Source organism: Colias philodice, chromosome 1 (genome assembly GCF_061535455.1).
Source record: "Colias philodice isolate Cphi_HAF_F1 chromosome 1, ilColPhil1 Martin Lab GWU primary, whole genome shotgun sequence".
Taxonomy (NCBI): domain Eukaryota; kingdom Metazoa; phylum Arthropoda; class Insecta; order Lepidoptera; family Pieridae; genus Colias; species Colias philodice.
Genome location: NC_143086.1, coordinates 10551845 through 10576072, shown reverse-complemented (window position 1 = coordinate 10576072; position 24228 = coordinate 10551845). Strand labels below are relative to the sequence as shown.

The window sequence follows — 24228 nt, the reverse complement described above, 5'->3', positions numbered from 1 at the left end:
ACTTGCGCAAGAAACAGTAGCATTATATTTTGGGCAACGCCCAGTATCAGAAAGATAGCTAGGTATTTTTTTTTCGCATGACTTCAATAATTTCCCATTAAGCAATTATTTCTATTGTTAATTAGTTAGATCCAAGAATTGTCGTCGATAAAAAACAACCAATTAATATTAATTTGACGACACTAGCGATATAAGAAGAATAACATCATTATATTAACAATAACATTGTTTACTACACTTATTTTATTTTAACCTTCTTTTTGTCTCCCTAGTCCCTTTATCTACTTATATATTTACTATTTAAGTTTTCTAGTATGTATATCTGTGAAAATAAATTACAAAATATGCTCCGGTCAAAATACCCAGCTTAATAAACACACCCTACCGTATTTAATACAATTTACGAATTAGCGAGTATGGAAATATAGAAACGTAATTTTATATACGTACTAGCGGTCCGCCCCGGCTTCGCCCGTGGTACCTACATGTTTAAACTATCCTATCTCTCAAGTTGGTTCGAACTGCACATGGTGTGCGAATGTTATTGCAATCGGTTAAATTGTTTAGGAGTCCATTGAGGACAAACATTTTGACACGAGATTTATATTTAATAAGGGACGCCTACAAGTAAGATGTTAGCCAAAATTGGGAAATTTCCAAAAATTACCTCAATTCACATATATTTTAATGTTAGCAGTTTTTTATATTGATGGTGTGGTATAAATACTTAGTATAAGATGTAGGTATGTAGATAATAATCCATAATTTTGATAGCATGAAATCTGCCTATGATTACCTAGAGACTAGGATTTTCTTTATTAAAACTATAAACATATTATGTACCTACGTTGGTGGTGGGAAGCATAATGATTTAGATAAAAAATACCCAATCAATTTAATTAACTAGGTGTAAGTACTCAAATGAAATGTTGTGCAAAATTTAATTTACTCTCAGCCTTTCACCAAAAGTTCGTAAACATTTGAACCGAGAGGTTGATTCCGTTTTGGTGTATGATAATACAAACAAGGTTGTATAAATGTGCCACCGAGGCGTTATCGCCATGGTAACCAAGCGACGTAGAGGGCGTATTGATCCTACGGTTTGTCTCTTGACGGTGCGTTGGTGCGGACCTTCAAATGATGCCTTGTACTTGACACCCGAAATACAAATAACCGCATAAGGAATTCATCATAAAAATAAGGATGATTTCGTCATTGAATTGCACATTTGTATCTAGTAATATCTATATTTCACAATCTTCATGATTTTTTATACTGGTACGAGTATCTACTTGCGCGAGTGTTCCGATTCTAATTCTAGATAATCGTGATTATGAACCACATTTAATAAAAATATACATTTATTTAAAAGCCCAATATACATTTCACCTGCTGTACTGAATAAATTATTTTTATAGTACCTACCTACCTACCTTAGACTACGAAAAAATATGTACTAGCCACTAGCTGGTATAATTAAAAACAAGGAGATACCTAGTTGAGTTGAATAATAAAACCCTGCTCATTTGCCCGTTGCCAAATGTTCTAACACATTTATGTTATACCTACCTAACTTATAAGTAGGTACCGGCGACTGACGCACCTTTAGGTTTCGAAGTTAAGACCTCGAATGTTACACAACGGCCCTTAATTATTTGCGTCATTAGACAGGTGCAAATTAATCGGATACCTACAATTAACTACAGTAAAAATCGAGTTTTTGTACATAAGTATACTAATTTCCTAAAAAAGTATACTAAGTACCTAGGTACTTAAAGCGGTCATGTTACCTTATAATCTTATAATATACATACTAGCTGTTGCCCGCAGCTTCGCTTGCGTGGAAAAGATAAATTTTTAATAAGTTTTCATCCCCTATTTTACCCCTTTAGGGGATGAATTTTCTAAAATCCTTTCTTAGGGGACGCCTACGTTATGACATCTAGCTGCATGCCAAATTACAGCCCGATACGTCCAGTGGTTTGGGCTGTGCGTTGATAGATCACTATATCAGTCACCTTTGAGTTTTATATATCTTAATATATATAAATCTCGTGTCACAATGTTTGTCCTCAATGGACTCCTAAACCACATAACCGATTATAATAAAATTCGCACACCATGTGCAGTTCGATCCAACTTGAGAGATAGGATAGTTTAAACGTGTAGGTACTACGGGCGAAGCCGGGGCGGACCACTAGTATAGATATATAAATCTCGTGTCACGATGTTTGTCCTCAATGGACTCCTAAACCACTTAACCGATTATAATAAAATTCGCACACCATGTGCAGTTCGATCCAACTTGAGAGATAGGATGGTTTAAACATGTAGGTACCACGGGCGAAACCAGGGCGGACCGCTAGTATTTTAATAAAATCTCACAAGGGATTCACACAAATTAATTAGATCTGAAATTATTCAATAATTAATTAATGTTCAAACAGATTTTTTACATCACAACTAGCTGTGCTCCGCGGTTTTACCCGCAGTGCTCCGCTCCTGTTGGTCTTAGCGTGATGGTGTATAGCGTATAGCCTTCCTCGATGAATGGGCTATCGAACACCGAAAGAATTTTTCAAATCGGACTAAACACCAGTAGTTCCCGAGATTAGCGCGTTCAAACAAACAAACTCTTCAGCTTTATAATATTTGTATAGATACTTATTACAAAAACTATAAATAACTTCTAAATGGCTAGAACTGAAACAGCGTGGGTTACACGTGTTTTGTATTAAGGCAAACAAGTAGAAAATATTATGAAAATATTTATTAGTTATGAATCGCATTTGTTGCTAATAGTTGGGGAGGCGAGGTAGCTAAATGGCGTTATTCGACGGCGCCGTCGAGACTTATCAAAATCGAAAGATAAAATAATTTCGAAAAGAAAAGCTTGTATGGTAAAAACCATTTTAGCGGTGGGTTTGGCGTGTATGGTTTTTCAAAAATGTAAAAAAACAGTTACGTATGCCCCAAGTGCCTCTGATAACAACGGTATACTAATCTGCCGGTTTGCGTGGTGGGGCTAGGCATATAAATTAGTCAAAAATGCACAAAAAAAATTTACTCGAGCGCGTCAGATTTTCGGAAGGGGTGTTAAGTAGGCCCCAACTCCAAGGAAGCTCCCCTTTAAAACAAAAAACTGACGATTTTGGCGTGACGATAAGTTACGATGAATTTTTGAGAATGCAAAAAAAAAATAAGTATTTTTGAAATACTCAGATTTTCATAGGGGAGGTTTATCTCGGTATCCTGAAAGCATATTTTCTTAATCTGACAAAAATGTTGGTGGGTTCTCTTAATCTGACCGAAAAAGGTTTTGGGGTTTCTTTTTTTTAATCATCGTTATTTCATATCAATTTTTTTTAACAGCCTCAGTTTTCGAGATATACTCAAAAAACCGGGAGTTTAAGTTTTTATGATGCTTCAAGTCAAAAAGTTTTAACTTTGGACAAAAATGTAAAGAGACCTTTTTTGTGTAAAATAAAATTACCTTTTTTGTGTATTTAAATATTTATACTTTTTTTTGTAAAATGTATCGTTCGCGACTTATATAATATACTGCAACGCGTTTTTCGGAAGACGAAATGGCTCCTCCATACTTCAGGTCATGCGGAAACCGGCAGATTTTGTATTTTTAGTAAGTTTTAGGTTATATTCTTCAAAATAAAAAATAAAAAAATCGCGCTCGAGAATGCCGGATTAACGTTTTTTTTTACAAGTTCGCGACCCTATAACTCGGCGGCGTCAAGGACTTATCGTCAGATTAGTTAAATTTAGTCTTATAACACTATGATCAACCCCCAATATCTTAATCTGACGCGCTCGAGTATTTCAGACTATCGATTTTTTTTACTAATCTGATCGTCTATCCTAGGCGCGCGTCACTACATATACCTAGAGCTAAATAGTTTACAAGGTTGTTCTATTAGGTCTAAGGTATCTCTCATATCTTAAACTGCCACGCTCGAGTATTACCGAAAATTCCCCTATTCCTATTCGCCTCCCTATCTATAACCTGAAATATATTAACAGGAATATATTATTATATACTACCTATAAGTATTTGATAAGTTTTAGTGTTTGTTTTAGCTGCTGTACCTACCTTCACTGTGTGAAACTCAACCTAAATCTTGGTTTGGTAAATCTACGTACTGAATTAATTATTTAAAGTGCTCACATCCGATATAATTATATTATATACTTAGGTATAACTAAACTTTTTTCATAGTTCAACTCTTGAGAATTTTTATCCCTTGGTCCTATCGTATAAAAAGTGGGATACTTTTTAAGATTTTCTACACTACCTATTTTTATACACCATCTTCGACATATAGGTATATATTATGTTGCAACTACTAGTGAACTTTAGGGTTCCCATTACGTAGTTAACTATTGACGAAATAAATTATCAATCAATGCATTTGCATTTATACCGGACCGCCAACGGTTTTGTATAGTTCAAGGTTCGGTTTAACTAAAGCGAGTTCTATGGGAGTTAGATGAAAACGACACGGTGACCTTTTAGGAGGTACCTACCTGTCATATAACTTAAAGCTTGCGTGTCGCGTACGTCCTTAACTAAACGCCCTTTGATATTTCATGTCTTTCACGACGTGAACACACACCTTCTAATTAATCACGTCTAGTTTACTTCTCGCGTGAAGCTTGCATTATACCAGCTCGTGGAACTAGAAATTCCATACTCATTAAGAATTCCTGCGATGTTGAATGATATACCTACGAGTATTTAAATAATATTATGTAATAGAAGTCATCTGTAATGCAGAGTAGGCATCTACCTAAGGGCGTATTCAGAAAGAAAGCTGGAAACTTATAAGCGCTTATCGGCGCTTGTAAGCGCTGGTAGCCCGCGCAGGAAATATATGAACACGCGCCGATAAACGCTGAACGGCGCCGATAAGTTCCGACAAGCTTTAACAAGCGCTGGGCGCTGCCATATAAAATTTGTCTTGGTCAGCTTCCTTTGTGTAGAACGAACCAGAGCTGACAAGCGCCGGTAAGCGCAAGTTTCCAGCTTTCTTTCTGAATACGGCCTAACGTGTCATAGGGTAAGCGCGTAATGTTTCTGTATGTATCTAATGGTAGTTATATCTATGGCGGACAAAATACTTGCATAATTTAGTAGCTAAGCTAAATTATTTGAATATATGCTACACCTGACTATTAATATACCTATGTACCTACATATGAGAAAAATGGTAAGGGCATACAAAATTTGTATACAAGATTTAATCTTAAACGACTTACTTAAGAATTTTGCAAAAGCAGAGCACCGTATAAACCGTAAAGGTTTTTTTTGTGAAAAGCACCATTGAAATCACGAGCAGAATAATATATGAAGGAATTATAACTTAAAACTTAATTATTCTACCTTTTACCCTACTGACAGCTGCCTAGGGTCTAGATCTCATCAAGTCATTGCTCGCTCATCCTTTTATGAAATCTTATTTAAACTTCATCTATAACTTTAGTAACGGCAATTAATCTTTTCCTTCAGGATCCCAGGCATCTAATTTACGATGCATATTTTACGTATTTAATGCTTTATGTTCATTATTTGCGTTACAGTAAGTATATCCTACTAATATTATAAATGCGAAAGTTTGTGAGGATGTGTAGGCATGTGTCTGTTTGTTACTATTTCACGCAAATACTACCTACTGAACCGATTACAATGAAATTTAACACACATATAGAGGGTAACTTGGGTTATTAACACATAGGATAGGTTTTATCCCAGAAATCTAGTTATCTTATAATACTATTTCATAGTAGTTAATAATATGAATAAGTATTAAGTATAGGTACAGTATAACATGTAAGTAGTCATATTCAGTGTTACTGATTACAAAAATATTATACAACTCATCTCTATATTATATATGAAAACTAGTAACTATTTTCCAATTCTTTATGAATTTTCAGCACATCCACGTGGCACGTAGGTGCTTTAAAAGTTTTTTACGTTTTGCATGAGATATTTCTCCGATCACGTAAAATTTCCGCTGGCTGAGATCATTAGATATTAATTTAAACACTGCATCAGTTTTCATCTGAAATTCAAATTTTGTAGAAATTAATATTATCTAGTTAGTTACAACACTGGATATGGTAAGATATTTAAACATAATATAATTAAATCGTAGGAAAGTCGAAAGAATACTTGGGGTTTGATCTACAATCGATATCGAAGCCAAAAATATAATTATTAGAATTTTGGGGTGAATAGCTAGAAAATATACCTCTTATAAACTACCTTGATAATTACATAATCTAATCTATACAATTTTAAAAATCAAATATAGGCAAGCTTGAAAGCTACAAAATACTGCTGCCCTTATTTTTTTAGTAGAAGGTAAACCTGCATTATTTTTTTCTTTTAATTTCATGTGTTCTATTTAAGTGTATTAAGCCAGAGTCACGTGGTTTGTCGTTGTCATAGAACCTCATTACTCTGTCAAACTCATATAAAATGTTATAAAAACAAAAGGCTTTGAACAGCGCGGCCCCTGCGCGACCCATTTTCTCTGACGCCAGGTGCTGAAAATCTGCATTCGGCCAACGCTGCGCGGAGGGAAACTCACCACAAAGGGTGAAATTTCCTATTTGAAAAATCGTGTTCATGTTGCTTTTCACGTAAAAACGACCTACCTACTTCATGCCTGATGTATGCTGAAAATAATAATTGCTGGATATTAACTTAATAAAAATATGTAGTTTTAACACATAAATAACTAAATTAATTTAGTATATCATATTAAGCTATAAGTTACTTTAATTTTATTACCCAAAATTGAAGTAACTTATAGTAACGAAAAAGTACCGAAGTATTTTATAGAATTTAACCTATAGCATTTAATGCTTTGTCTAGTATCGACTTTAGGTTAAATTATTAAAATTCGGCAACGTTTACAATTTAATAATACATAAATTGATATAGGTACAGACGTAACGCAGAATGGAAATGATACATAGGTACAAATAGCACAATAATTAGGAAGTATACATTTTTTAGGTTATGCCCTTTGTTTTTCATTTCAGCCATCCAGTTTATAGGATCAAAATTGACGTGTTTGTATTGATTATTTTCAATATCAATACAAACACGTCATCATCAATTTATATATATATCATTATCTTACCTCAAGCAGGTAAGTAATGAGACGATTAATTATACTATGTATTGCAAATAAAATAAACTGCCTACTAGGTATTCAACACCATACTTACATCGAAGTGGTCTTCACAAAAAAATATAACTGTTTTAATTGATATATCTAATATCACTTGGATTTCAGCGAGCTAACTGCAACCACTTTCTACGCATTTTTATATCTTTTGGAGCACATATAAATAGTTTGTCAGGGGATTTAAATTTTAATAGTTGTATTTCTGCATCCAGGAACTACACACCACCTATAAGAACTCATTTTCTGGTTTTTAAACAGATTAACTTAACTAAACTATAATTATTAAAACAAAAACGAACAATAAGTACTATAAAATTCTTCAAAATTGTGTTTTGGCGGCATATTTGAATATCATGTTTTTATTTTACATTTTCTCAATGAATAACTACAAAAAATTAAGAAACATGTGTTTTGTGTGCTCTATAAACGTATCTTAATAATAATTTGAGACAGTTTTCAAAACCTTGTCAAATAGCCTATTGTGGTATATTATAGTAGTAGAAATCATAGTAACCTCAATGCATAATAAATTATTGAGGATTAAATTCACCTATGTATAACCACAGACTAATAATAATATACTACGCATACAAGTATAACCAAGAATAAATCGTTATAACATGGAATGAACAAATTCTGAACGCAGCGCCATCTATTATAGATTTAAGGAAGTGCAGCTACAGGTACCGACAAAGTTATTATTTAGTGACATCGAGTGAACGTACTACTGTTGTTTGAATGATTAATAATTAATATTGATAAATGTAGATAACGCATGTTTATCCACGCAATTATATAAAATTAATTATTTTCCTATTCCATTGATTTTAGTGACATCTTTAATTTTTAGATTAAACTTTCATTGTAACAATTTAAGATGTTTTAGAGAAATACAAGCTTGTTCCGATAGATGGCGCTCAAATCAAAATTGTAAAAACTATGAGTTACGAGTGCCTGTCATGCTAATTGTTTTTTATTACATTTTATGATCAATAAACAATTCACTAAATTGAAATCCACATACAAAATCACATCATATGTAAAACTACTATAAAAATTATATAAACATAATATCAACCATATTGTAAAAAGGTTATTAAAATACTTATACATCGAAGTGATCGAAGACATAACCAATAGGATAAATTATTGAAGATATAAAATCATAAGTACATTCACCCACTTATCATACTATAATGTAAACTGCATTATGTTAATTATGTTATCAAATATAAATTTAATATATGAAATGGAAAATATTATTTGATTTTTGTACTCGTTAATGTTAATAGGTACCTACATTACATAGGTACCTACTTACTAGCATTATTATTAAAGTTCAATTGTGAATATGTACCTACATGAGAATAGGTAAGTACTTGTTAAAAAAAATGAAAAAGGGCAATGTTCAACCATAATGAAAATATTATATTTAATCAACTAAGGTCTTTGCTATACAATATTATTAAATAATTGCTATACATATCCTTGTGCAAAGTACTCTATTGTACAATTCTATCATTTTAAAAGAAACTAATATGACTAGAAGTTAATCTGAATAAACTTGAGCAGAATTGAAATTTGAATTAGGTTAAATAAATGAGCATTAGTCCATTGAATAAAAAGTTCTAGAGTGCGTGAGTTAGTAACGTAAGATGTTTCTTCGGAAACATGTCAAGAGTCCCTAGGTAATAAACATACTAAAACCCCGGGACACTAGGAGGAGCCCCGGAGTGGGGGGAGGGGGGAAATGGGTCCATTTTTTCATTTTTCGCTTAAATCTCAAAAACGGTACATGTTAGAGAAAAACTTTCCAGGAAAAGTTGAAAGGCCATGAAATTATCTACAAGTTGTACCTAAATCATTTTTTCCTATATCCTACCGTTTCTGAGTTATACGCAGTAAAAAATCATTTTGGCTCAAACAATTTCCCCATACTACACATCAATCGATCAAAAAATATTTATTTCTTCCAAAAAACTCAAATGTGCAACTTGTGACCGGTACTGATAGATTGCTCTTAATTAGGTCTATAATTGGTAAAATAAACACATTCCTCCATGGAAGCCTTTAGGAGGAATCGATTGTCAAAATATTATATTAGGGCAGTTTGAGTTACTGAACTTGATCTTTTTATTTTTTTCTTCCAAAAACCTCAAAAGTGCAACTTGTGACCGGTACAGATAGATTGCTCATAATTAGGTCTATCATTGATAAAAATACCAGATTCCACCACGGAGGCGTTTACGGGAAATTGAATTTTATCAGGGTAGTTACGATACTTGAACTTTTTATTTTTTTTCTTCCAAAAAACTCAAAAGTGCAACTTTTGACCGGTACTGATAGATTGCTCTTAATTAGGTCTATAATTGGTCAAATAAACACATTCCTCCATGGAAGCCTTTAGGAGGAATCGATTGTCAAAATATTATAATAGGGCAGTTTGAGTTACTGAACTTGATCTTTTTATTTTTTCTTCCAAAAAACTCAAAAGTGCAACTTGTGACTGGTACAGATAGATTGCTCATAATTAGGGTCTATCAGTCATCAGTTTTTTGGAAGAAATAAATATTTTTTGATCGATTGATGTGTAGTATGGGGAAATTGTTTGAGCCAAAATCATTTTTTACTGCGTATAACTCAGAAACGGTAGGATATAGGAGAAAATGATTCAGGTACAACTTGTAGATAATTTTATGGCCTTTCAACTTTTCCTTGAAAGTTTTTCTCTAACATGTACCGTTTTTGAGATTTAAGCGAAAAATAAAAAAATGGACCCATTCCCCCCCTCCCCCCACTCCGGGGCTCCTCCTAGTGTCCCGGGGTTTTAGTATGTTTATTACCTAGGGACTCTTGACATGTTTCCGAAGAAACATCTTACGTTACTAACTCACGCACTCTAGACCCCCCTTGGAGGGTATCATTCAATGGACTACATTGTAAACAAGAGCTAAATAAAACTTACTTATTTAATATTTTCTAAAATATAAAAGTATTCTAAATAATTCGTAGAAAGAATATGTTACGTGTCGGAGCACCCATTGAAATAATTTATATATATAATACCTGATTAATACTGTAATAACAACATAATTTTCACAATTATAACTCAATCAGAGAAATCATCAGTAAAAGTTTGCAATAATGCTTTTTGAATCTTTTGAGCTTGTTCAATATTCTGAGCCTCATCTATTACTTGTAATACTGATTTTATTTTGTTCCTAGCAGCCCACATAAGATAATCAGCATAATATTGAACATAGCTCTCCGTGTAATATAATTCTACATCTTCTGCAGTTACTCTGTTAAGAACATTTAGAACAGTTGTATATAAAATAGACTGCCTCGTTGCTGGCTTGCATATTGATAAATGATCTAACGGTAATTGATAAAAGACACCACGGCCAAGATCAGCTGAATCAGGTTGTACAAAATGAATAGGTACTTTAAATGCTGTGACTGGAGTCGGTAAAGTTTCTGCAAAACTAATAGTTTCCCAGCCATAGTGATCAGCATATTTAATGAAAGCATTATGTATTTTAAGTAAAACTGGTGAATTTTCTTGTAACTGTCTCACATCTTGAGAAGGCCAAAGAACTGCAGCTGCTGCTCGTGGCATAGTTGCCAGTGCACTTCCCTTGTGCGGAGTACTGTAAAATACAATTGCCTTGGTGTAATCACACAACTGTTTGGTATTTGGATCTTGACTCTCGGATGCTTGTATGAGCAATTGTTTTACTATCAGACCACCCATAGAGTGTGTAAGCCAAACAAGATTTTTTTTGCCAACTCCAGCATCCACTAACGTTGGTATTAGTTCTGAAGCTCTAGTGGCTATATCAGTATTTTGTAAGGGGCAGTGCTCTAACCATTCAGAAAGAGAAGTCCAATAATTAATGCCCAAAATTCTCAAATTCTTACAATCTTTTGGCAGCCAATCTTTAGGCCAGCAATATGTATAATTACATTTATCTTCTTCTTCCTGCAACAAGGCATTCCTCTTTTTCTTGGCAGTGAATGTATACTTGTTGATGGGTTCCCTTTTAGCTTCTATAGGAAGATCATGTAAAACAACCTCAACATTTGATAACAGTGATTCTTCTTCAATCTCCATGATGTCTTCTAACACTTGTTGCAATTCTGGATCATAGTATTTTGCCTCTGTTTCATTTTCCTTGCAGGGATTACAATCAGTGTCTGCGACAGACACTTCAATAAGACCAACGGGATGAGCACATGATTTATCTCTTTGTCTCCATGTAACAAAAACACCACCTCGCAGCCCATGAACTAAGAGTGTATCACATGTGTGTTTAGCTGCAGTTCTATATAAAGGGTACAAAAGATATAAGCCAGGTCTATACAAGTATTCACCTGATAGGTTTGCTAGGGAAACTGCGGCTGAACTTGCTAAACGGACATCATTTGATCTCAGTAACCGTGATAAATCCCGAATGAGCCCATTTTGAAAGAAATCATTTAATAAATTGCTATGTACACTAAGAATTGTAAAAACTTTTAATACTGCCATATCTATATCAATATCATTGTGATATCGTAAAAGTAATTCAGCCAAGCAAGGTAAGATGCCCTGTTTAATTAATGTTTGACTAGAAATGTCTTTTTTATAAGATTTAGAATAGAATAGAGAAAGGTGGTGGTGGATAGCATCAAGACATAAAATACAAAGTTCTTTTTCACTAAGATTATCAGGCTTTGTTGGCACATCTGCTTCAACAGGTTGTTCTTGGATATTTAAAAAATATTTGTTAAGAAAATAATGAATACAACTATGAGGATTAACAGTTTGCACAGCCAATAGAAAGTCTCTTAACCTAAAAGATAGTAACTCTGATGTTAAAGCTGCCCTCCGAACATGTATGGGCGGTGGAAGAAAATATCTTAAATCGGCACCACGGGTACGAGCAAGTAGAACTGCTGTATCTTTATCGAGTGCTTGAGCAAGCTTCAAACAATCCCAACTTTTATTATTTTTAAAGCCTGCTAGTTGTTCCAGTGCTATATTGCGTTGATCTTTACTACCATGACGACAGAGCCAAAGGAGCTTCCAAGCTAAAGAGTATTTCAAGCTCTTCCATATTCTAGAAAAACCAACCGACTGCTTGTTTTCCCTCTCGTGTTGCTCTTTCATAGCAGCATCGTACGAAGGGTCTTCGATGTATATATATTCCGGAGTACATTTCTTGTCGACATCTATAACATTGTGATTTACAATTCTATTTATTCTGCCTGTCGTCTGTTTCAAATGATATGCGACTATTATAACACCACTGCCCCAAATAGATGAAAATTTCAGTATACGTAAGAGAGATTTCAATCTGTCTTGTAAAGTCATTATTTTAACTGAACTTTAAAATTGGCACATAAATAGTCACTTATACAATATTATGATAAAATGCTTTAAACGAGGACGATATAACTTTTCTAATAATTTCGATAATATACTACTTTTAAAGAAAATATATGAAACAAATCTGCAACTTTGTTATTGTGTCAACTGTCATTTCTTAAGAACGTTACTGTCAGTATACTGTCACATTTTCCTTTCGTAAATGTCATAGATAAATAATTATAATTATTAAGTATATATTTTTCTGATGGGCTGAGAAACAAAGCACCTTTTTATTAAAAATAATATTAATGAATTTATATTTTTGGTTTAATGGCATTCAAATGCTTTATAAATATAAATTTATAAAGAATAGAAAAAATTCGATCACGAGGCGGGACTCGAGGTCGTGTTCCATCGTTACAATATTGTATTCACTGAAAAGTGCTTCATATTGGTTGAAATGGTTGTTAATCATCTCAATAGATGGCGCGCGGTGTGTCCCTTCAGACACATAAAACTGAAAGAATAGAATAAATTCGATTGCTCTGGCGGGTCGAGTGGCTGAGTTGGTCAGGCATCCGCCCCGGAATGGCGCGAAAGGATGCGGGTTCGAGTCCCGCCTCGTGATCGAATTTTTTCTATTCTTTATAAATTTATAATAATATTAATTATATACAAAAGGGAAGTAAAATAATATTAATTATATACAAAAGGAGAGTATTTAAAATATAAAATATATATTTTTCAACAAACCAACCTCATTGCACTAACAGTGGGTATTTTGGGTACTTGCACTTGCATTAAACTAGAATAATAATTATTTGGAGTCTCAGGTATCAAAATATCTCCATACCAAATTTCATGAAAATTGGTTCAGTAGTTTAGGCGTGATTGAGTAACAGAGTACAGACATAGTTACTTTCGCATTTATAATATTACTATGGACAATATCGTTTAAAAGGAAGGATTTTATGGAACTCTTTATAAATCTTTTAAATATTTATAATGAAATCTCTACAATCTATAGTCTATACCAATAATGAAGAACAAAAATTAAAAATATTAACTTAATTTCTTTATTGTAAAAGAATATAGAGAGAAAACAACAAGTAAGGCATAAGAGAAACAAAATAAAACACGATAAAGGCGATACGCACGACGTAAGTAGCACTTAGTAGGTAGGTAGTATCGTCGTAGCAAATTTAAAATCTTGTATGCCATTTTACGACGCTATCTATCTATACCGATTCGAGCTCTCAAAAAGGGTGCTCGCGAATATAAGCAGATCATGCAGATCGACTCACGGCGCCCCTCTAACTTTCTACGGCCCACCAGGGCGCCGCGGAAAGTTCACATTTTGGGAACCCCTGATTTATAGGATACCGGATAAGTACATTGAGAAACGTCACAAGCCGCCACTAGCTCTGCGTCCCTCAGGCGCGATTCGCGAACCATGCTGCTCGCGAAGTCTCCTCTCGTGTGAGCTACGCATTCTCAATGACCTCCATTGGAAAAGGGGACATGTATTTACTATTTTACGTGCCTGTTGTGTAATTTATTTCATAGATTGTAAGTTTAGTAGTTGTTTAATCTTTACTTTTTTGTGTAAAGAGTTGATGATTGATTGATGTAATAAATAATAAATAAATAAAATTTTACAATTTATGTCTGTCTGTCTGTTTGTTCCAGCTGATCTCAGGAACGATTGGACCGATTTTGACGAGACTTTTAATAACAGATAGCTGTTGTTGTAAGGAGTAACTTGAGTTATTTTTTATACCGTTATTCCCACAGGAACATTAGGAACATTCGGAGGTGCAGCTAGTATAAAATTAACGGTCCGCCCCAAACGGTATACGTGTTTACGTTTTCTCTCCATAAGAACCATCCTCGTACTTCAAGAAATATTATAAAAAAAGAAATAACGAAATCGCTTCAGCCATTCTTTAGTTTTGAGCATTTTTAGGTCGATCAACTTTTATTGGTCCGACGGTACACGCATCATGTCCCTGAACGATAAGTAATAAACATGAAATCATAAAGAGTTAAATTGGTTTTAATTATATTCCTTTTAATATTTTCTAACAATATTTTACTTGTTTTATTAATTTGTGCGTAGTTTCATGGTTGTCCAGAGACTAAATGCAATTTTCTAGTACTATAACATTTGTCCCCAAGCTACAATGCATTAACAAACTTCGCATCACGAACACATACTATCACGACCATAAATACCAAATACACTTCTTGTTTCAGTTCATAATTATTGACATAAAAACATACAAACAATTTTTTTTTATTGGATATAATACGATTTTCAGGCATTTTATTTTTGTCCCTATAAATCATCTACATGGCACAGGTCTCACAGACAACCGTAATTTAGTTATGAAACCAAAACACAGATGGCGCGGTAGATTCCTAAACAACAAGCTAAACATAATAATTAACTGTCGGGCTTAAACGCCATTTTGATTTGTATAAAATCACGGCAACAGTCGTCCGAGCGACGTTGGTGAGTGTGGGGTGGCTTTTTTGTCAGTCCGTCAGACAACTGTGATTAAAACGTAAGTACTTGATGCATTGTTATCAATTACACTACACGAGATGCGCTTTCGTCTATATTTTAGTGTGAGCTGAGATTAATATATAAAACTAGCGGTCCGCCCCGGCTTCGCCCGTGGTACATATGAAAAATAGATGTTGGCCGATTCTCAGACTTACCCGATATGCACAGAAAATTTCATGAGAATCGGTCCACCCGTTTCGGAGGAGTATGCAGACTAACATTGTGACACGAGAATTTTATATATAAGACTAGCGGTCCGCCCCGGCTTCGCCCGTGGTACATATGAAAAATAGATGTTGGCCGATTCCCAGACTTACTCGATATGCACAGAAAATTTCATGAGAATCGGTCCACCCGTTTCGGAGGAGTATGCAGACTAACATTGTGACACGAGAATTTTATATAGATTACAATAGTATTTGCTTGGCGGCTCAAAATTTTAAAAATGTCCCGTGGACAACCAGTCACTTGGTCAACCAAAGTGGTTGTACCATGGATAATTTGGTTGTCCCTAGGACAATAATTATATAAAACTTACTTTAACAGTTAAATAGTTCATGTTTTGTTTATTACTCGGCTGTTTCGGGAACACATTTTTATTACGCGATTTTATGTCTAGTTTAATTGTAATTTTAACATTTTTTAGATAAGACAATGGGATTGTCGGAGAAAGAAAAATCAAGACGCTACTACTACAAGTTACAACTAAGATGTCCCCATATGAAAATCACATTATACTTCATTCATTCAGTTTTATCGAGAGTCAGTTCATTTTAATTAAGTAAAATCAATAATACAATACGCAACAACCTCGCCTTAATAGTTTTTTTGTAAAAAATATCACTATTTCCGCTTTACTGAAACTTTTTTATATATGAAACATTATTTGGTTGTTCAAAAGACATCATTCGTTTCAATTTTAATAAAAATATTTCGTATTTTGGGTGTAAATAGAACAAATATAAAAATATTATTTATTATTTAATATTAGAAGAATTTGTTTTAATTCTTAAAAGAATTTAACATTTAAAAAAGTACTATTGTGTAAGTTGTCCAAAGGACATTATTTCCCGTGAATAGATCGGTTCGTGAAGTTAAATCCACAAATGTATTTAATCAACATCACTGCTGCTTATATAATCTTAATCTACGAAGAATTATCTTCTAAATGAGATAGTAAAATGCTGAAAATTAAGAAAAAAAAATACGAGAAAATTATGATCGGGACCTTTAAAAATTGATTGATCCTTTTATTTTATAGAAGACTAGAGGTCCGCCCCGGCTTCGCCCGTGGTACATATTTCGCAATAAAAGGTAGCCTATGTCCTTTCTCGGGTATCAAAATATCTCCATACCAAATTTCATGCAAATTGGTTCAGTAGTTTAGGCGTGATTGAGTAACAGACAGACAGACAGAGTTACTTTCGCATTTATAATATTAATATAGTATGGATTAATCCCATGCTCACGGTATCGTGCGTGAATGACTGGATCAATTTCGATGATTTAAATGTTGTGTTCGTTATAGTTACAAAAATGATCAAAGAAAATATTTTAATGGCTACCTATTATTTAAAACGTAACGCTAATTACCTATTTGAGGACAGAAAAGCGTCGTATGAACATTTTTTCATCGCGATGCACCCCTCAAGTCAAAATCCTTGAACAAACTCTAATTTAAAAAAAAAATAGAATTCCTTTTTCATACTTCCATCAAATTGAAGTAGGTACTTAAGTCCTTTACAGATTTTGATGATTTTTATTCTTGGTCTACCTACTAGAACAAAGACGTATTACCTACTAGCTTTACCTATTCCACGCAAGAAAAACCATAAATTAAATGGAATACATATTAATTTTTAAGTTGCCTCACAGAGGAAACAGTTACAGTGGTATCAAGATCCAATAGGAGCAGAATGTACGAAACAGAAATACTAGGTTCACATGAATGAATAGGAGTTCTTCGTAATGAAGCTCCACCTCCATCCATTCTGTGCCCTTGAATATACTGAGCATGCGTAAAGTTGTAATAAGGCTTCAATAAATTTTCAGTACAAATAAAAATTATTTAAAGCAGATGATCTTAAACCATACTATAAATGTTTGACAAAATTGATGTTGAGTGGTGACCCATTTACTACCCAGAATCCGACATTTAGATACTTATAGGTAATAATATTATTATTTATTTAAATGTGTTGGATTTTTCCTTTAATAAGTATAATAAATATCATGTTTAAGCAAAAAAAAATCGTTATATGTAGGAAACAAACTACAATTGTTTTCATTCGGACATTAATTTGGGATTCGACACGGAAAAATCAAACAAAAATTGGAAACTAGGACGAAGTATAAGTTGTGCGTTTCCTGACAGAGGGCATGAGTTGACTACTACAATTCAAATCCTAACAGGAGCGAAAATCTATTTCAATCTAGTGGAGTTATAATTAAACAGAAAATATAATACCTTCCTTGTTAAAATAAACCGAACCGATTATTTGGTTTGTGAAAGTTATTTCCGAATGTTTCAGTGGGTCTGCACTCTGCAGTAGTGGCAGTCCGTGCCACATTTCGTTCCACGTCTTGGAAACAATAATTCATATTATAGGTATTAAGAAAAAGAACAAACCGATATTACAAGAAACATGAGCGCCAAACATAAGTCATTGAATTATTACAAATTAAATGTAATTAAATCGTTGAGTTGTGCGTTATAATATCCTATGAGTAGGTATCTGATTTTAGGGATAAATACGCTTTGTGTTTGAAAGGTAATTTCATCAGCGTACACATTCATCACGACGTATATCTTCCGTTATTTACCTACATCTAATTTGTGTAAGTATCCATTTATTTATTGATATGCCCAAATAATTTTAAAAGAAGTTGTTACTGTGTTTATATAGATATGTAAAAGAAAAAGAACAATTTGTATGGTTTTATCGTTTATTGTAAAAGAAACAACTTATAATATCAATATTTAAATCGTATTTACATTGGGTAAATTGAATATTAAAAATAAAATATTTTCTTACAATGATTGAATGTTAGTAGTAGAATGAAGGTGTAATAAAATAGGCCTATAAATACGTATATTAATACGACTGCCTACTTAGAAGTAATTGTCTTATAATTAACTTATTATTTAGCAGAGATGTATTTAAAACATTCATATGCTTATACTAGGTAATACAGAATGTTACATCCAATTTTAATTATCGCCATATTTTGTAATCTAAGATCGCTTATCATTATCAATAATAATTATCCTGCACACACCAGATTTAACATGTACCTACGCTAAAAGTAGGGAATTTTATAGAATTATTAGCAAATTAATAATAAAACGAGATGCGTCGTACATGAAAATATGCACAACACTTACCTATTTGAAAATCTGGCAACACCCATCAAGCGAATTTTTTTTTTGCAGGAAGTTACTTCTGATTAAATGCGTAATATTTTTATTAAAAGCAAAACAAACATATATTCATTAACTACCTATACCTACTGAATAAACTGATGACTGATCCTTAAAAACTTAGATTACAAAATAAAATACAGATGGAGCATGACAACCGCCCGTCGCCCTTGTCAAAGAAAATACGAAATCAAAAGCAAATACGTCGCTGCTCCAGTGCTATAGCGCATATAGTGTCATGCATGATGCAATACGTCAAAAAGGGTTTGCAATTTTAGTAAAAAAATGCTGTCTTGTGATAATAAAACGCTGTAAAATTTGTTCCCGAAAACAAAAAAAAAGATAAAACATCGTTTCACAGGTTTTCTGTAGATTATTTGGCTGATTCATTTCTTTATACGAATAATAATTTTACAGATACGAAGGAATACAAAACTTCAACGTATATTACCAGTATTTTGAAAATGAATTTGCCATTTTTATTGGTAAAACGGTAAAACGGTTAAAAGATCTTCAGGGTAATGCTGTTGGATTTTTCGATCGTGAATGTGATTATTTGTAAAGTGCACTAAAGGTTCATGATCATTATTAGATTATTTTAATAAGCATAATACATTATTTTGTTACTTTTATAAAGCTTAAAAACGCCATGGTCGTTTTCGCTAGCGATTTAATTTATATGTGAAATCCATGATGGATATGATGAAAATAATATGTCCCGTATTCTCGACTAAAAACTACCGCTATTTGCATTCATATATTTTGAAAAATAATACATGTTAATATTGAAAATTTTTGAAGTGAAACTTCTTTATCGGGGTTGGAAAAAAATTTAGTGTAACATTTTTTCGTTTCGTTACGTGCCATCTTTTTCTTGTCTCTACCACGCGTGATTCAACGTATTTCTGTAAAGTTGCAAATGATTTTTTGAAAAATAAGGTCATAAAGAAGTTTCACTTCTTACGTGTGTACACTAGTACACGAACACATTTTTTTATTTAATTTATTTAATTAAATATTTAATACAATTATTTTGTCCATATATAACTTTAGTAGGCAGGTACTTTATATAATAAAAGATTTTTTACAATATTATAAAAAAAATATATCAACAAACCCGAAATAATATTAAAATAAAAATTAAAACTTGACTGCTAATTTATGTATATATAGCCTACGTCACTACCGCCACTAACATAATAATTCAGATGATTGCAATGAAACCTCACAACTCAAAATCGGTCCAACGGTTTATACTGCAGGGCGTGTCAAAGAAATACATACATAAACTCGAAAAACATAACCCTCTTTTTTCCGTAGTCGGGGAAAAATTTGGGAAATTTTTCAATATCTGGTAACATTACACGCACACAGAAGCACCGTGTACGTACAGTGCAGCGGCGAAATGACAGCACACATAGCTTTATTGAAAATGACTATAAATCATTCGGTTTAGTTCGGCAACGCTCCATCTGTCTTTTATTTTGTAATCTAAGCTTAAAAATATATTATCAGAATAGCAATCCTTTCAAACCATTAAGAAATGTTTGGTAAGGCAAATACATTTTGATAGGCTATGTTGCATTTTTAATAAAATTAATTTTTGTTACAACAGTTATCAATTCTATAATAATTAGGCTTTGGTGTTTTTATATATTTATTTATATTAAAATAAAATATGTGTCAATTGACATAATTGATACAAGCGTAACTAGGTGTCCTTTTCTATAAGAAGGACCTCTTTAATAATAATTACTTAAAATGTATATTAAAAAGAAGTAAACATTACACATTAGTAACTAATGTGTAATGTTTACTTCTTTTTTTCATAACTGTTATGAAATATCATCTTGTAAGTTTTATCTAATCACTAGCCGCTTTCCGCTCGCAGCTTCGCCCGCGTTGTATCCTTAGAGATCTACACTATCCATTGTTGGAAAAAGTATGAAAATCGGTGCAGCAGTTTTTGAGTTCATCGCAATCAGACATACAGACAGAAACGGAGGACCTAATTGTTTTATAACATGTTAGTTAAATATATTCGCATACTATGAAAGACTTGCTCAACGGATTTACAGACCTGGTTTAAATTATAATATTCAAGGATAATTTCACAGCCTAGTTTATAAAAGGTTTATGAATATATTATGTTGTTACAAGAGATACATAATATAATCAATGGGTATCAATAATCTATAATAGGCACTTCTGATATATTTATTATTTATTGGACGTAGAACCTATAATACGAATAATATTAATGAAATTGAGGCTAAACATTATTGGTAGGTATAATTATGTAACACATACAGCGTCTTTCTAAATTGAGAATTGATTTGATTAAGGTTTGAGGAAGTTAGATAAACGACAAGAAAATATATAAGCAGTATTTACCTAACTATTGTTTGAGACGTTCTCAACGACAATATTAATTCAGAAACTGGCCGTTACGAAATTATCAAGTAAAAAATGCGTCGAGGATTTTATGAGTGTTTTCTACGTTATCAGCGTAAGAAACACGTTTGAAGTACGGCCCTTTTATCTCAGTGTACTAAATTTGTGACACCCTGTATGCATTTTATTGGTGATGTACTATGCATTTTATTTATAAAAATAAACTAGAGTAATATTTCGAGTATTAATTAGCTTATTTTATAATATCAAAGAATAAATTTTACATGCATAATTATACCACTCTAAGATGTTTGACTCTAAGTGTTCATTTATGTTTAAAGGTTACATTGCGTACATTTTATAAAATCATAATTAAAAAGCTTCAATATTGATACTAATTTATTTAAATATCAACGTAATACTTATAGCTACTAATCTAAAAAGTTATACTACTTAATATTTATTTATTTACTAAGTAGGTATCAATCCTCTATCAGAATCGTATCAATTGATACTTTAATTAAAAAATTCGTTGATTAACTCTGTTCTTCTAAAGAAGTCTTTTATCTCCTCAAGGCTGCTCTTATCCCGAAATCTGGAAATAGGAATAAAACTGAAATTACATTTTGTTAAAGAAAATAGAGGTACTTATGCAAACTTAATAATTAAAAAATATGAAAGTATTTCAGTTTAAAAGTTGTATTTTTTTTTAATTTTTATAATTAAATAGTTAATACTATTAAAAATTAAAAATATTAACCTGCATATGATTTATTTCATATTATGTGATCATAGTAGGAGTGTACTGTGGCGCAAGACGATGAAGTTGAAGGCGTGGTAGCGACGCTAGCGGAACTCTGCAGCCCTGGTAGCGGCGTCGGTGGCTTGCAGTCGGCCAGCGTGGGCAATGGGGAAGACAGATGGTGGCCAAACCCCATCACACCGCTGATTGTCGAGCCGCTCAGAGAACTCGGCGGCAGCATCTGTCCGTGCACACCACGCATTCCTGAAATAAACAACGTTTAATTTAGCCCTGAGATTAAATAATGTTTTTAATCAATCGCAATGCTTGCATACATTATTGTATTAAAAGGATTTTAGGAGCAGGTTAGGTGTTGGAATTTAAGATAATTATGTTATATAATATTGTGGTTGTGGTTGAGAGTTGTTGTAACACAAAAAATAATGAACATGATAACAATATTGTGTTAAATTTTTTCTTTTCTTTATACCTAAATTTATATGATAACAATATTTTGCTTATTGAGTGATATAAATTTATACTATCTATTTTAAATTAAAATATATACATTCTATTGAAACATTTCAGATTTTAGCTCATCAATTTACAAGTAGATTCATTCAAATCATCTAATTCGTAATCGTAATCGATGAAAGTTATCGACTCGCGCTCTCGTTTTCACCTCCCGCAGACAAGATGTGAAATAAACCTCACCATAGAGGGCAACGTCTGACTGACAACGCGTTGATACACGCTAGGATCGTGTAAAATCTCCGACACATTCGACATTAATCTGTGGCTGCTAAGATATAATTGCACGTTTCTAGTTGCCATCGCTCGCGCCTGCCGCGTGTCTGTTGTCGCCCACGTACGCGCCTTACCTAATCGCCTTAATTTAAACAAACGAACCAATTGGATGATTTTAGGAATAAAATCTGGCAGCGTCTATTTTCTGAAAGTCTGTAGGTACACATGTTTTATGAAACAATTATAGCACGTACGTCTCGATTGGCTCGTACTACTTATTCGTTGTAGAAGTTTAAGTGGTATTCATTTTTGATGAAAGGGTTATATCACACGCTCTCTGCAGCTGTTGTCAACACGTTTTAGATCGTATATTAAGTGAGGGCATTATCGATAGAATAAATTACTGTTAAGTTGTTGGGTGATGAAAGAATCGTTGGTACATTTAGTATTTAATCTAAACTGGGTTCTGTTACACATTTATATTATTATTTATTAATTCATAGTACGACTAGGTACATAAGGAAATTTGTGGAGCAACCCACCCCCCGCCTCCCCCGCCAAGACACCCCCCGGCAACCACTGACACCCAGCCCTCGGATATGTCGATATAAATAAATAAATATAGGCCTTTACGGATACACAAGTGTTTTATTGAACTTTGTCCCAAAAAATGAAAAAAATCCAGATTTTTTGTCATTTTTAATGATAATATATTGATGTGCATACTAAAATAGTATAAAAGCGAAGGTGGAATCTTATAGAGAGACTTCGAGAGATCGAGACGTATTATTATTTATTAATTCATAGTACGACTAGGTACATAAGGAAATTTTTGAACATTGTTATGTTCATAGTAGCACTATAAGTTATAACATACGCCCAATTGAAATAAATAAATGATATCCATATAATATTTTTTACATTAATGAATTCGCATAAGTCGCACAGCAATATGTTTTAGTTAAATACAATAAATAAAATTTCACCAGCGATTTATGTGAATCCTGAATGCCGGATATCGTGTACTAGGATCGAATATATAATATGACATACATAAAAAATATCAGTACCATTCTAAATGATTTCGAAATGATGTTACCATACAGATGATTCATATATAATATAATGGAACTTAAAACTAAAGCATATGTACTGATGGATTCAAGGCATTTAGGATTCACGAGGACGCAATATCAAGTGTCAAATGGTTCATCATCATTCGCTTTGCTCGTGAAATGAATTCGCAAAGCAAATTCAAATCTGTTTTTATACCTGAAGGCTTGAATAAGAAAGCTTGGTGTGACCAAATTATTCAGGTAACCTTTGATGACAAATTTCGAAGGTAATCTCGTATTGCGCCATCGATCCTCCCTGAATGTGAAAAATAAAATATAATAAAATGACATTTAGCATTTATAAACAAAATAAAACAATTTTATGTAGCGACGTAAAAATAATACGCAGGTATGATGTTAAACTGTAGGCTAAGATGTTTCCTAAAAGGGTTGGGTTGGGTCAATATGTCTAGATGGCATGTATTTTGTTCAAAATTTAACGGGTTAGGGCGTAATGTGTGTGGCATCTGTTTCGAACAAAAAATACTGACTTTATAATTATGTCTGTTTACTTTAACACGGTTTTTATTTATGCTTTCAATACAGTTATTCGAGTAAATATATTGTAAAAATAATACCTAACATTGTACAATTAATGTAAATTTTGAACATCCATATGTAAAGATTTCATACGTGTATTTAATTTTAGATTTCGATATATTTAAATGTATGT

General features: G+C 32.9%; 2 protein-coding genes across 2 annotated transcripts in view; both read right to left on the bottom strand.

Moving 5' to 3' along the window:
* Positions 1 to 10226: 10226 nt before the first annotated feature.
* Positions 10227 to 12714, bottom strand: LOC149491326 (protein SERAC1). Its single transcript, XM_089715148.1, has one exon. The coding sequence runs from the start codon at positions 12568 to 12570 to the stop codon at positions 10324 to 10326; it is 2247 nt and encodes a 748-aa protein (XP_089571274.1). The 5' UTR covers positions 12571 to 12714; the 3' UTR covers positions 10227 to 10323.
* An 8582-nt stretch (positions 12715 to 21296) lies between these two features.
* Positions 21297 to 24228, bottom strand: part of LOC149491321 (uncharacterized) — a 230155-nt gene continuing 227223 nt past the window's right edge. The window contains exons 2-3 of the mRNA XM_089698198.1: positions 21712 to 21957; positions 21297 to 21546 (exon numbers count right to left, since the gene is read on the bottom strand). Coding sequence (XP_089554324.1) covers positions 21728 to 21957 — 230 coding nt within the window. The 3' untranslated portion in view covers positions 21297 to 21546; positions 21712 to 21727. The remainder of the gene's footprint in view (positions 21547 to 21711; positions 21958 to 24228) is intronic.